Below are 15500 nucleotides of genomic sequence, written 5' to 3' on the forward strand. Positions count from 1 at the left end.
GCACCAGACCGGCCAATCACAGCCGCCCACTGCTCCTTTTTCTACCTGGTACTGATGATCTCACAGGCATTTTTATTTCCCCACCCCAATAGGCCAACAAACTTTCTGTGCTAATCCCCCCCCAAACACACACACACACACACACACACACACACACACACACACACACACACACACACACACACACTACACACACAATACACACACTACACACACACACACACTACACACACACACACACTACACACACACACACACGGGATCCAGCATAGTGTGAAAATATCAAAAGGGCAAAAAAAAATAGCCAATATATTGCGCTCTAAATAAATTGCAAAAGCCTATATCAAGCAAGGGTCAGAAGACATCTGATAGGTCACTGCTGCTGATCGAGTGCAGTGATTGGCCATTGTTGACAGTGCCGTGGTGGCACCTGTAAGACCATCAGCACCAGTTAGAAAAAGGAGCAGTGGGCGGCTGTAATTGGCCAGTCTGGTGCCAGCACCCCCAAATGATTGGTCACGTGCCAAAGCTTTCCCTCCGACTGGCCATGGTGATCTCTCACCGGTGATGGAGTTTATATGGGGGATATATATGATATGAGGTATATATATGATGGGGCTAAATATATATATATATATATATATATATATATATATACATATATATATATATATATAACATTTTTTCTCAATAGTGGTCCTTTAAGCAGAGAGGAAAGAGTTGGTGTTGGAGAGCAGGGAATTTTTCAGACCACCACCCCAAAGGCATATGGGGAGGGAGGGGAAAATCACTAAACACCAGGGAACTGTATAGGGGAGACAGAGAGGGCAATAGACACCATGGAACTGTATATGTGAGGATGGGGGCCTCTAGACACCAAGGAACTGTATAGGGGAAGAAGTAACACTAAACACCAGGAAACTGTATAGGGTTTTGGAGGGGACCATTAGACACCTGGGAACTTTATACGGGGGGAAGGTGGCCAGTAGACATTGAGGTTGGCCCGCGACTAGGTCCCAGTGTACAATTTCAGCCCACTTTGTGCTTGAGTTTGACACCCCTGGGTTAGACAGAGAGAAGAGAAGGTTAGGTTGAGAGAGGGCAGAATAAAGCAGAGAAGGGAAGATTAATGTTAGGCAGAGGCAAGGGGTAAGGTGGTTGTTCGGTATAGGAGACGGGCAAGGTTAGAACAAGGAAGATTTAGGGAATGTTCATGAACAGATTTGAGGCAAGGTCGCAAAGGCCATGGCCTAGTGCAGCAGGAAGCAAGGGGCGGGCAGCTGGCAGGCACACTCAGGCAATTAAACAGCCAAATGTGTAAACCACAGTGGTTACAGACCCAGTCGGTGGCTACACTGCTTCCACAGGGCGAACAGTGGAGCACAGGATGGAGAAGCACACAGGATGGTAGAGCACAGCACGGGGGGAGGGGACTGGTGACGGGGCCTCGGGCAGTAAAATGTACAATTTCGGCCCTGGGAATGTTAGTGTGAGGGAAAAGAGAGGAGACGAGCTTCACATGAGGGCGTGTGAGGGATTTAGGATTAGGTTAGGTAAAACACGGTCTAAATGTAGCCGTGATATCCTGCACACTAATGACTTGGTGCCCAGAAGACACTTATGAAAGTTTGAAACCCCAGCTATGTTATTCCTATGTATACCTTTTCTCACCTTTTCCAGCAAATAGTTGTTGATGTGACCACCTGTTGGGTCGCCCTTGAAGTCAAAGTTAATGTCCATGTATTTGCCGAATCTGCTGGAGTTGTCATTACGGTTGGTCTTGGCATTTCCAAACGCCTCCAGAACGCAATTTGACTTCAGGAGAACATTCTTCACCCTGGAGAAGATGGCGGCATTGTGAAGGACACACCAGAACGGGCCATTTATTGGCCAGACTGAATGATGATGATGGTCCTGTCTGTATAGGTGGGCATTTCTGGCTAGATGTTCCTAGGTAAAACTTGACCTCATTTTTATTGCCCCAAAAGGCCAACAAACTTTCTGTGCCCCACACATACACTTGCGCAATGCATTGAGCATTGTGTGCAGGGGCGTAAATAGAAATCACTGGGCCCCCCTGTAAAACTTTAGATGGCTTTATCTAATAGCGTTTGGCAGGGCTCCCGTGTCTATGCATCGGTCGCATATGGAACTTACCTCTCTACCTCCTCCCTCTGGGTGGGGTTGGTGATGGCGGCAATGTACTGCATGATGTATTTACTGGCCTCTGTCTTCCCAGCACCACTCTCACCTGTAGGAGGCAGAACACACATCACATCAGCTTCCGTGGAGGTAGAATTACATTCTCAGGAGAACAGTAAATCAGGGCCTACATTTGAGAGCCCATCCTCAGGCACATATCTAAAAATACGATCAAACAGCTTAGTAATCGGAGTTCTCAAAGGCAATTTTTGTGTAAAATTAGGTTCCCGCAGTTAAACATCTCAACTTAAAATTGTAATCACATAACCAAAAGGGAAAGGGCTTTGATTCCGGCTCTGTGGGTGTGGCTTCTGCTCAGATTGCTTCATCCTGCTGTTCAGACTGAGAGGGAGAAGGCACAGCCTGAATCTCTCTGGGGATACTGCAGTCTATAACACAGACAGTCTGTGGAGCAGAAAGTGGCTGGTTTCTGGGCTCCTAGCCAGGTATTTTCTACATGATTAATTCATTCATGGAACTACTGTCTTCAGTTGGATAATATTATATCATAGTCACAACTGCTGAGAGTTGGGTTTACGTCTATTTGCTCCATTTTCAGTACATGCTGAACTACCTGTTGTTTCTGTTTATTTTTCAAGGTACATCCCATCATCTCAATTCATACTCAAGCATTACCCCGGTGAGACCCACTTTTAAAGTGGGCCTGAACTCTTGCACAGGACAGAAGGAAAACATAGAGAAATGCACCCTGTATGTATTTAGAGAGTTTAGCCTGACTAATTCCCTCCATATGTGACTAATCACAAGTTGTAATTTGATCTCTCAGCTGTGTCAGCTGGCAGTCACGGAAGGGCAGCTAATTTGTAAACACAGGATGTTAACCCTATGTCTGCTTCCATGAAAGCAGGAAGTAGATGCACTACAGATTTATTGCAGGATTTGTATCAGCTGTAACAATGAAATGTTTTTATTTAAAGGTTATTATGCTGTTGCTTCTCTTTTAGAGCAGAGAGGAAGTTCTGCATTCAGGTCCGGTTTAATCCTTTTCCGGTAGGGAATACATCTGATGGATACCCTGATCCTGTGCAGGTGGCTGATGGGGCTTCAGGGATATTTTAGCACTGATTCCCAATGACAGGCTACCTGATATGACGATGCAGGTGTCCTTGGCTCGGCGTTTCATGGCTTTGTACGCTGCGTCGGCGATGGCGTACAGGTGCGGCGGTCTCTCGTACAGCTCTCTCCCTTGGTAAAACTCGATCATCTCCTTCCCATACAGATCCATGGATTTATAGGGGTTTACCGACACCACCACCTCCCCGATATACGTGTAGATTCTGCCACGTTCAAACCTGCGTGGAGAGAAAACGGCGACACAAATCAGGCGGTTTACTAAAGATAGGCGAGGAAGAGAAGTCACTTTAATCCTCCAGAGGAGGAGTATGGAGGCTGCCATCTTCATTCTCTAATAAACAATGCCAGTTGACACTTGGGCTTAATTCACTAAAGGGTGCTAAGTGTTAGCACACCAGTAAAAAGCCCCTTAGTGCGTGCAAAGTGCCCCTAATACGCACGCAAAAGTTTGCACACGCAAAGTTTAGAAACGTCGCACCGGTGCGTGCGAAACGTTGCAACGTCCGCGTGCTAAATAGCCTGATAAGCTATTTAACACGCGGACAGTGCGACGTTTCACGCGCACCACTAAACTTAACGCGCGATCAGTAACAGCTTTAGACGTGCAAACAACTTAGCACCGTAGTTTGCACGTCCAAAGCTTTTAGGCGTGCTACTAGGTTAGCACCCTTTAGTGAATCGAGGCCTATGAGTCAGAGGCATAGCTATGGGGGGCAAGGGGGAACATATATCCCCGGATGGATCACTGTGAGGGTGATCAGCATGGTCGCCGGCGCCGCACACCCACATGCGTGAGAGGTGGCTTGCTGGCTTCCTGAAGAACCCTGGTTTATCTCCCTACGTCTGCAGAGGAGTACAGAAGCTTTAAAAACAGCAGAAAAAGCAGGCACATCTGGCTATCTAAAGGGTGCACATTTGTCTATTTTAAGGGGGGGCGCACAGCTGGCTATCTGAAAGGTGACAGAGGGCACATTTGGCTATCTAAATGGGGGGGGGGAGGGGGGGAGGGGGACACATATGGCTATTTATAGGGGGAAGGGGCATAAATGGCTATCTAAACCTCATTTGTACCATACCTCCTAAAGCTGGCCATACACTGGCCCGATTTACCGCCGTTTCGACAGCAGATTTGATCACTGGGATCGAATCTGCTGCCAATCGTTCGCGCTACACGCCGAATTTCGATTCATTTCGTCCGATCCTGTCGATCACGCCATGCGGAAAATTACCGTCGATCGCCGGCGGGTAAAGAGCGCATCGCTAGCGGCGTTCGAGTGCCCGACGACCGATGCAATAGAGCCGCATACATTACCTGCTCCGCCGGCGCGACTGCCCCCGCTCGTCTCCGCTCTTCTCCGCTCTGGTCTTCGGCATGCCTTCACTTATTCCTGCCCGGCAGGAAGTTTAAACAGTAGAGGGCGCTCTACTGTTTAAACTTCCTGCCGGGCAGGAAGAAGTGAAGCATGCTGGAGCCGGAGACCAGAGCGGAGAAGAGCGGAGACGAGCGGGGGCAGTCGCGCCGGCGGAGCAGGTAATGTATGCGGCGGGGGGGAGCGGCGGCAATCGGTTCACAATTCACAGGCTGAAATCGGTTCACAATCTGTTTGCAGTAAAGGAAGCCATACGATCCCTCTCTACAGGCACGTGCACAGGGGGGTGCTCTGGGTGCCCAGGCACCCCCCTTTTTAAAATCTTCTAAAAAGGCCCCACTCGCGATGCAAAATAAGCCCCGCCCCCGACCTCGATACGCCCCGCCCACCCACGGCAAGCTCCGCCCCCGCCTGGGACACTTTCAAGTGAAAAGGCCCAGACAGGAATCCTAGTGTGGCAAACTGACCTCTCCCTCCACCTAGGACCCATACTGACCTCTACCTCCCCCTGCACCCATAGTGACCTCTCCCTCCACGTAGTACCCAGTGACCACTCCCTCCCCTAGCACTCACAGTGACCTCTCCCTCCACCTAGGACCCATACTGACCTCTCCCTACCCAGTACCCACAGTGACATCTCCCTTCACCTAGCACCCACAGTGACCTCTCCCTCCACCTAGCACCCACAGTGACCTCTCCCTCCACCTGGGACCAGGGCCGTGCAGAGGGTCCTTAAGTGGGGGGTGCTCAAATTTAAAAAAGGGGCCTGGCAATGGCTTCCCCCGCATGCCCCTCCCCCTTCCTCGTTTCTGGCTGGGGGGTATTGATTGTCATGCTGCTGAATGCAGATGATGGGTGCCATGTGGGTTCTGGCTGTATGGGTGTGTATCAACCATCATGTAGGTGTTGATTTCAGGTACTCAGTCCCTTTTGAGTTCTGGGTGCAAGTACTGGATGTCATATGTGAGTGCTTGGTGTGGGTGTTGGGCACCAAGTGGAGGCTTAGTGCAACTGGAACTACTGCAGATGAAACATGTGGGTGTTGGGTGCAGGTACTGGGTATCACATAGGTGCAAATACTTGGTGCCATGCCTGCACTGGGTGCTAGCTCTGGGTGGGTGTTGTGCGTCACGTGGGTTCTGAGTGCAGGTACTTCGGGTGCTAGTACTGGTTATGTGAGTGGGTGCCATGTGGAGGCTGTGTGCAGGTGTGAGTAGTGAGTGACATGTCAGAGCTGGGAGCAAGTACTGTGCCGTGTAGGTGTGAGTACTGGGTGCCAGCTATAGGGTGAAGGGGTGCAGGTATTGGGTGTCATGTGGCTGTTTGATGCAAGTACTAAGTGCCATATTGAGGCCGGATGTGAGTATTGGGTGCAGGGTGCTTGGTGCAAGTACTGGGTGCTTGCTATAGTGGGGGTTACTGGTTGAGTGTAATGTGGGTGCTGAATATTGGTGGGATTTCTGTGGGTGCAGGGGGTGGGATATCACTGTGGGTACTGCTATGAATGGCATAGTTGCTGCTAGGGGAGGTCGAGGTCAGTGTGGTTGATGGGGGAAGGGTAGGTCACTGTGGGTGCTGGGGGGAGAAGTAACTGTGGGTGCTGTGGAAAGTAGAGGTCAATATAGGTGCTGGAGGAAAGGGAGGTCACTGTGGGTCCTTTGGGGGAGATCACTGTGGGTCTCGGGAGGTAGAGGTCATTGTGGGTGCAGGGGGTGAGAGGTCACTATGGGTGCTGCTATGAATGGCATAGTTACTGCTAAGGGAGGTAGAGGTCAGTGTGGGTGCTGGGGGAATGGTAGGCCACTGTGGGTGCTGTGGAATGAAGAGATCAGTATGGGTGCTGGAGGAAAGGTAGGCCACTGTGGGTGCTGGGAGAAGTCAGTGTAGTTACTGGAGGAGGGAGTGGATGCTGGGTGTTGGGAGAAGCCACTGTGGGTGCTGGCAATAGGAGAGGTCACTGTAGGTGCTGCTTTTGGGATGGGAGGTCCCTGTGGGTGCTGCTGGGGACAGGAGGGTAGCCACTGGGGAAGGGAAAAATCACTGTGGGTGCTGGGGGAGGGAGAGGTCAGCGTGAGTGCTGCGGTAGGCAGGATCACTGCTAGAGCTGGGGAGGGAGAGGTCACTGTGGGTGCTAGGTGGAGGGAGAGGTCACTGTGGGTGCTGGGGGAGGGAGAGGTCACTATGGTTCCTAGGTGGAGGGAGAGATCACTGTGGGTGCTAGGTGAAGGGAGAGGTCACTGTGGGTGCTGGGGGAGGGAGAGGTCACTGTGGGTGCTGGGGGAGGGAGAGGTCACTGTGGGTGCTAGGGGAGGGAGAGGTCACTGTGGGTGCTGGGGAGGGAGAGGTCACTATGGGTCCCAGGTGGAAGGAGAGGTCACTGTGGGTGCTAGGTGGAGGGAGAGGTCACTGTGGGTGCTAGATGGAGGGAGAGGTCACTGAGGGTGCTGGGTAAGAGAGAGGTCACTGTGGGTGCTAGGTGGAGGGAGAGGTCACTGTGGGGGCTAGGTGGAGGGAGAGGTCACTGTGGGTGCTGGGGGAAGGAGAGGTCACTGTGGGTGCTGGGGAGGGAGAGGTCACTATGGGTCCCAGGTGGAGGGAGAGGTCACTGTGGGTGCTAGGTGGAGGGAGAGGTCACTGTGGGTGCTAGGTGAAGGGAGATGTCACTGTGGGTACTGGGTAGGGAGAGGTCAGTATGGGTCCTAGGTGGAGGGAGAGGTCACTGTGAGTGCTAGGGGAGGGAGTGGTCACTGGGTACTACGTGGAGGGAGAGGTCACTATGGGTGCAGGGGGAGGTAGAGGTCAGTATGGGTCCTAGGTGGAGGGAGAGGTCAGTTTGCCACACTAGGATTCCTGTCTGGGCCTTTTCACTTGAAAGTGTCCCAGGCGGGGGCGGAGCTTGCCGCGGGTGGGCGGGGCGTATCGAGGTCGGGGGCGGGGCTTATTTTGCATCGCGAGTGGGGCCTTTTTAGAAGATTTTAAAAAGGGGGGTGCCTGGGCACCCAGAGCACCCCCCTGTGCACGTGCCTGCCTGGGACCCATAGTGACCTCTCCCTCCCCAGCACCCACAGTGACCTCTCCTTCCCCCAGCACCCACAGTGACCTCTCCCTCCACCTAGCCCCCACAGTGACCTCTCCCTCCACCTAGCACCCACAGTGACCTCTCTCTTACCCAGCACCCTCAGTGACCTCTCCCTCCATCTAGCACCCACAGTGACCTCTCCCTCCACCTAGCACCCACAGTGACCTCTCCTTCCACCTGGGACCCATAGTGACCTCTCCCTCCCCAGCACCCACAGTGACCTCTCCCTCCCCTAGCACCCACAGTGACCTCTCCCTCCCCCAGCACCCACAGTGACCTCTCCCTCCCCCAGCACCCACAGTGACCTCTCCCTTCACCTAGCACCCACAGTGATCTCTCCCTCCACCTAGGAACCATAGTGACCTCTCCCTCCCCCAGCACCCACAGTGACCTCTCCCTCCACCTAGCACCCACAGTGACCTCTCCCTCCCCAGCTCTAGCAGTGATCCTGCCTACCCCAGCACTCACGCTGACCTCTCCCTCCCCCAGCACCCACAGTGATTTTTCCCTTCCCCAGTGGCTACCCTCCTGTCCCCAGCAGCACCCACAGGGACCTCCCATCCCAAAAGCAGCACCTACAGTGACCTCTCCTATTGCCAGCACCCACAGTGGCTTCTCCCAACACCCAGCATCCACTCCCTCCTCCAGTAACTACACTGACTTCTCCCAGCACCCACAGTGGCCTACCTTTCCTCCAGCACCCATACTGATCTCTTCATTCCACAGCACCCACAGTGGCCTACCATTCCCCCAGCACCCACACTGACCTCTACCTCCCTTAGCAGTAACTATGCCATTCATAGCAGCACCCATAGTGACCTCTCACCCCCTGCACCCACAATGACCTCTACCTCCCGAGACCCACAGTGATCTCCCCCAAAGGACCCACAGTGACCTCCCTTTCCTCCAGCACCTATATTGACCTCTACTTTCCACAGCACCCACAGTTACTTCTCCCCCCAGCACCCACAGTGACCTACCCTTCCCCCATCAACCACACTGACCTCGACCTCCCCTAGCAGCAACTATGCCATTCATAGCAGTACCCACAGTGATATCCCACCCCCTGCACCCACAGAAATCCCACCAATATTCAGCACCCACATTACACTCAACCAGTAACCCCCACTATAGCAAGCACCCAGTACTTGCACCAAGCACCCTGCACCCAATACTCACATCCGGCCTCAATATGGCACTTAGTACTTGCATCAAACAGCCACATGACACCCAATACCTGCACCCCTTCACCCTATAGCTGGCACCCAGTACTCACACCTACATGGCACAGTACTTGCACCCAGCTCTGACATGTCCCTCACTACTCACACCTGCACACAGCCTCCACATGGCACCCACTCACATAACCAGTACTAGCACCCGAAGTACCTGCACTCAGAACCCACGTGACGCACAACACCCACCCAGAGCTAGCACCCAGTGCAGGCATGGCACCAAGTATTTGCACCTATGTGATACGGAGTACCTACACCCAACACCCACATGTTTCATCTGCAGTAGTTCCAGTTGCACTAAGCCTCCACTTGGTGCCCAACACCCACACCAAGCACTCACATATGACATCCAGTACTTGCACCCAGAACTCAAAAGGGACTGAGTACCTGAAATCAACACCTACATGATGGTTGATACACACCCATACAGCCAGAACCCACATGGCACCCATCATCTGCATTCAGCAGCATGACAATCAATACCCCCCAGCCAGAAACGAGGAAGGGGGGAGGGGCATGCGGGGGAAGCCATTGCCAGGCCCCTTTTTTAAATTTGAGCACCCCCCACTTAAGGACCCTCTGCACGGCCCTGTCTCTCTGATCAGATTCGATCAGATAGGGATCTGTCTGTTGGTCGAATCTGATGGCAAATCGACCAGTGTATGGCCACCTTAAATCTTTGAGATGAGAAAGAGGGACACGTAAGCCACGCCCCTGTCACACCCCTGATCACGCCCCCGTCACACCCCTAGTCACGCACAACATAATGATTTCATAGGAAAAATATGTTGTTAGTGAGAGCAGGGTCAGACTTGCTGCAGATAGGTAGGGAAAGCATTAGCTAGGCCTGTGTTCTTGTTCCTCACTTGCTGTGAAAGCACCCCAAACAGCCCTTTTGAGGGCTAGCACATCGGTCTCCTGTGTTTGTTTGTTTGTTTTTTTGGTTTGTGACACTCCACAGCCCACTGACACCCAGAGCTGTGTGCACATAACAGCTGTTGCCTCCTAAAGTTGCAGGCACAGAACCACTCAAGTGCATTATTATGTCACTGTATTCTGATAGTACTATTGCATTTCTCTGTGTGAGACACTCCACAGCCCACTGACACCCAGAGCTGTGCAAAATGTGATTTCTGCCTTTTAGGGATTAAAACCCAACTTTGCGTCAACTTCGTAATTTTTGGTGGGACTTTTGTCAGGGATCCCCCTCTGGCATGCCACAGTCCAGGTGTGAGACCCCTTGAAACAACGTTTTCATCAATTTTGTGGCCAGAAGCAGTGTTTGTAGGTTTTAAAATTCACCTGCCCATTGACGTCTATGGCAGTTCGCTAGATTCGCCTGTTCGCGAACATTTGCAGTAGTTCGCGTTCGCCAACGGAAAATTACATGTTCGCAACATCTCTTTAAAGGGACACTTAAGTCAAACAAAAAAAAATGAGTTTTACTTACCTAGGGCTTCCAATAGCCCCCTGCAGCTGTCTGGTGCCCTCACCGTCTCCCTCCGATCCCCCTGGCCCCGCCGGCAGCCACTTCCTGTTTCGGTGACAGGAGCTGACAGGCTGGGGACGCGAGTGATTTTTCGCGTTCCCAGACACATTAGCACCCTCTATGCTGCTATGTGGTATATGATATATGCTATAGCAGCATAGATGGCGCTATTGTGGCCAGGAACGCGAAGAATCACTCGCGTCCCCAGCCTGTCAGCTCCTGTCACCGAAACAGGAAGTGGCTGCCGGCGGGGCCAGGAGGATCGGAGGGAGACGGCAAGGGCACCGGACAGCTGCAGGGGGCTATTGGAAGCCCTAGGTGAGTAAAACTCATTTTTTTTGTTTGACTTAAGTGTCCCTTTAAGCCACTGGCATGCATGTCAGATGCTGTGACTGTGTTGTGACTCCACTGGCTGCTAGAGATGCTGGTAAACCGTTCGCCAGCGAATCTCTATGGGCCACTACTACTTCCGGGCCGCTATGACCCAGAGTAGTACGGCTGCGCTGGGCCGGCGGTGCCCGTCTTTGTTCGTGCGCCTGTTGCCGGGCACTCTCTGTGCATGAGCGTGATGTCACTCATGACTTCACGTACATGCGCAGAAAGTGCCCGGCAAGAGGCGCGCGATTAAGGCCGCGCACCGCTGGCCCAGTGCAGCCGTACTACTCCGGGTCATAGCGACCCAGAAGTAGTACAGGGTGAGGGGTTCGCTGGCAAATGATTCCCGAACCGTTCGTCGACATCTCTACTAGCTGCATGCTTGTTGCAGGTGGGACTCAAACACAACTAAAGCCAAAAGCGCAGCGTGACCAGTGGTAGGCCGAAACTTCGCATGTGCGAAATTTCGCATTGAAATTCCCAATTACGCATCGTAATCGTAATGCAAAATTTCAGAGAAAATCGTAAATAATTTTGTATGTAATAGTAGTATTACAAAATTTTGTGTAATTTTGAGCCGCCGTTAAAGGTTAATAGCACAGCCCCCATGCCTGCTATTGCTACCAACATTTCAACATATGTTAAGCAGAATAGTGGGTATCAGTCAGAAAAATATTTTTTCAAAAAGACCTTGTAGTTTGTGAGAAACTCGATTTTAAAAATGCAAACAAAAAAGGTTTATAAACGTCATTTTTCTAAGTTTAAAAACCATTTTTTACTTGCATTTTTAAAATCGAGCTTCTCAAAAACGACAAGGTCTTTTTGCAAAATTCTTTTTTTTGACTTGTACCCACAATTCTCCCTAATATATGTAGCAATTTTGGTTTAAATAGCATGTACAGTATGTGAACTTTGCTATTCACTGCTAAAGTCGGCAAGAAATTACGCGAAATTTTATGCAAAATACAAATGACTACACGGAATCAATTGAATTTGCAAGTCGTAATTACGCATTGGCTTAATTGTGAAAATGTAAAATCGTAATTTGTTGATTACGATCATCACTAAGCGTGACAGCCAGGCAACTGGCATTGTTTATAAGTGGACATCCCACTCTCTTCTTCAGCAAAGTGCTGCTTCTAATGTTAGTAGGTGGTAGTGTTCACACTGTAGAGATCGCCAGTGATTAGCAATTTGCTGAAAAGTTCGTACATGCAGCATTTTTGGAGCAATTGCATTTCAGTGTTAAAGAATCACAAAACACAGTCACTCTAAAATCACTTTCCTGTACAGTGAAAAACAGCGTTTTGCTGATCACCGGAGATCAGCAAAACGCTACCAAAGCGTCCAGTGTGAACTGGCCCTTAAAGCGGATCCGAGATTAAAAACTGACTATAACAAGTAACTTGTCTATATATCTTATCTAAAGTTTAGATAGTTTACACAGCATATTTAGCAACAGTTCATAATTATTTCTTCCTGTGATACAATGATAGCAGCCATGTTCTTTTTGTCACATTACACACAGGCAAGCTGCTCTGCATCTCCACCCCTCAGCCTGTGAAAACTTCACTTCCCTCTCCTCCTCCCCTCTGCCTCTGAAATCTCTGGCTACTAACACCTCCTCCTCCTGCCCAGACTGAGCTCCCATAAGCCCTTGCTACATGAGTCTGAAAGTGCCAAGGCACTGTGGAGAAGCTGTGGGCGAGGCTTGTTTAGTTTATAGGGAATTAGAGTATTAAAACAAAACAAAACAAAAAGTATTTGGCTTGAGGAATGCCCTATAAACTATATGAAAGGAACACAATTATGTAATGAGTAAAAGTTTATCTCAGATCCACAGTTTCTTTTTAACATCACTACATGTACATCACTGAGTAAGCAGTTGGGTCTGCATTGTGATAAGGTAGTGTCGGACATCAGAAGGAAGTTTGGAGAAAGTTGTCTGTGAGTCACCGGTGATTGACTAATGCAGGGACCTGCAGTGCCACCAGTGACTGGACACCACCCAGGAGAGGAGATGTGTCACATTTATCTGCAGACCTCTGTACAGGCACAGCTGCCACCACTTCCTGCGTCTGACACTGACGGCAACAGCTGGTGTTGTGACTTCCTGTTTCCTGGTGTTATTCAGTATTTACCATTATAATATACTATTACCCTCTCTGTTATGTCTCTGCTCACAATTGGCTCTACTCCACCCTTCTATACAGCTGTCCCTGCGTCATCTTCCTGTCCCTGTGTCCTTGTTTTTTGGCTACTGTGCATGTGTAGCCTAGGCGTTGGGACAGGTGGAAGACGGGGTCAGGGTGCTGGGCGGGTGGACATGTGCGCGTGCACGTCAGACGGGTGCGCGCGGCAGGCGGGTGCGTGTGCATGCGCACTGACCATAGCTCCCAACTGTCCCTTTTTCGGAGGGACAGTCCCTCTTTGGGAGCCCTGTCCCTCTGTCCCTCTTTCCTCCTCATTTGTCCCTCTTTCAGGACTTTGTCCCTCTTTCTATGTAAATATATATATTTTTCTACTAAAAAGTGTGTTTGATTGACTCTCACCTTTATTTCCATCCTTTAAATTGATATATGACTCATTTTAAAATGTTAAAATGAAGGAAAATTAACCAGGAAAGAAACGACCAGTGTAATTTAAATTATAAAACATCATATTTTTCTCATGAAATTTTTATCAAAATGCGTGACTAGGGGTGTGACAGGGGCGTGATCAGGGGCGTGGCATGGGTGTGGCTTAAGTGTCCCTCTTTCTCATCTCCAAAAGTTGGGAGGTATGGCACTGACGGTGAGAGAGACCAAGAGCCCGTTTTTAAACAGGCTTAGGTCAACTAGTGTCTTTACCCTACCTAATAATAGGCAAGTGTCCCGGTGTCAGTGCTTTTGCGCTACTGCGCATGTCCTGCACTGACACAGCTGTTGGGACAAGACGCAGGATGGGCTAAGGAGGCCTGCCTGCCGGCCGGCGGTGGCAAGCCTAGAGCCTGTGTTTAAACGGGCTTAGGTCGCTATTAAAGAATAAAGGCTGTGCTGAGAATCCCCCAGGAAGTGATGGACTACTGTAAGTGACAGCGACATAGGAGAAAAGTAATGTATTACTCATTTTAATCTAGAAGAAACATAATTCTTATTTGTATGTGTTTACATGTATTTTAAATTTTACAATTTTTCACGATAGTGGTGCTTTAAAGCAGACATATTGTTAACATCCTGTGTTTAATAATGAGCTTTCTACTTTCAGTGGAGATCATTTTACACGCAGGTTGCGTGATCTGCTAGATGTTAGAATAACGCACGTGTGATCTATGTAAAGCGGACTCTGAGCCAGACATCTAGAAAGGACCAATCAGAAAGCTCCTAGCACCATCCTTCAGGAAGTGATAAAATGAAACTGCTGCTATAGCAATGACATCCTCCGCAGTGACAGGAAATGGCTTTCTAAGCAATGACAACGTTCATATGACACTGCTGAATCTGTGGCTGGTTATATAAGTGAGCTGCTGTATACAAAGTACTGCTTATATACACGGTAGATAGTGTGCTGTATGCAGAGTGTTTATATACCGTGTTTTCCCAAAAATAAGACAAAGGGCCCATTTCCACTATCGCGAATTCGCATGCGAATTCGCATAGCAATACAAGTGAATGGGACTGTTTCCACTTGTCAGGATTCCATTGCGTTTTTCTGTGCAGAAAAAATTTGCATTGCAGAGCCATCAGAAATCGCATACCGCATACCGCTATGCGAATCACATACAATGTATTTAATAGGAAATTCACATGCGGTTTGGGTATGCGAATTTTCATGCGAATTCACATAGAAACATTGGAAAATCACACCAGCACTGGCATGGTTAAATTTGCATACATCATCATCCATGCGAATTCGCATGCAAATTTTTCCCACAACGATTCCCACCGCACAAGTGGAAATGCAGCCAAAGTCTTACATTAATGTTTTTTTCCAAAAGATGCCTTCAAGGGCAGCAACGTAACTATCATCATGACATGGGGGCCATCCAGCAAAACGATGATGGAGTCCCCAAATTTTGACACCCTTTCTCTTGAGTACCCCTTGTGACGGTGACCCTCATAGGATTTGGGGTCCATCTCACAAGGGTCATAAAACAAGTGTGACCATCATAATCTTCACATCCATAACAAGTGCAGCCAGCCAGCCACACAGTGGCGTATCTAGGGATTTTGACACCCGGTGCTGATTATTTACAGACATCCCCCTCCCCCTTAAAAAAAACCTATTTTTTGATGGAAGGGTTGATGGGTTGGGGCACCAAGTGTCGCAGCACAGCAATCATTCTCTCTACTCACCCTGCTGCTCTGCACATTCACTTACTGCAGGCTGTGTGTAGTGAGCGAGGAGACACAAGTCTCATGGGACAGGAAGGGGAGGGGTGCTACATCTAGTGCAGGAAGTAGTACAGTCCCCTGCACTGTAGAGATGGGAAGTTCTGATCTTTTCAATGATCCGGATGATTCGAATCGGATCATTGAAGAGATCCGGATCTTTGATCCGAATCTCGGATCATTTTACTACCAGAAGCATTCGGGGGTGAAATGAACAGCAGGACAGGTCTGTGGACAGGAGAAGGGGAGGGGGTGGACACACAGAGAAGGGGAGAAGATGGACAG

At 49.9% G+C, this 15500-nt stretch overlaps 1 protein-coding gene across 2 annotated transcripts in view; it reads right to left on the reverse strand.

Moving 5' to 3' along the window:
• LOC137518023 (unconventional myosin-Ig-like) overlaps positions 1-15500 on the reverse strand; it is a 221986-nt gene that overhangs the window by 191797 nt on the left and 14689 nt on the right. Inside the window, exons 1-4 of one of the 2 annotated variants that reach the window (XM_068235195.1) lie at positions 15180-15259; positions 3307-3515; positions 2158-2251; positions 1672-1837 (exon numbers count right to left, since the gene is read on the reverse strand). In XM_068235195.1, coding sequence (XP_068091296.1) covers positions 1672-1837; positions 2158-2251; positions 3307-3515; positions 15180-15196 — 486 coding nt within the window. In that variant the 5' untranslated portion in view covers positions 15197-15259. Of the gene's footprint in view, positions 1-1671; positions 1838-2157; positions 2252-3306; positions 3516-15179; positions 15260-15500 lie in introns of those variants that run through there. The other variant, XM_068235194.1, reaches the window with a different exon arrangement.

This window comes from Hyperolius riggenbachi, chromosome 5 (genome assembly GCF_040937935.1).
Source record: "Hyperolius riggenbachi isolate aHypRig1 chromosome 5, aHypRig1.pri, whole genome shotgun sequence".
Taxonomy (NCBI): domain Eukaryota; kingdom Metazoa; phylum Chordata; class Amphibia; order Anura; family Hyperoliidae; genus Hyperolius; species Hyperolius riggenbachi.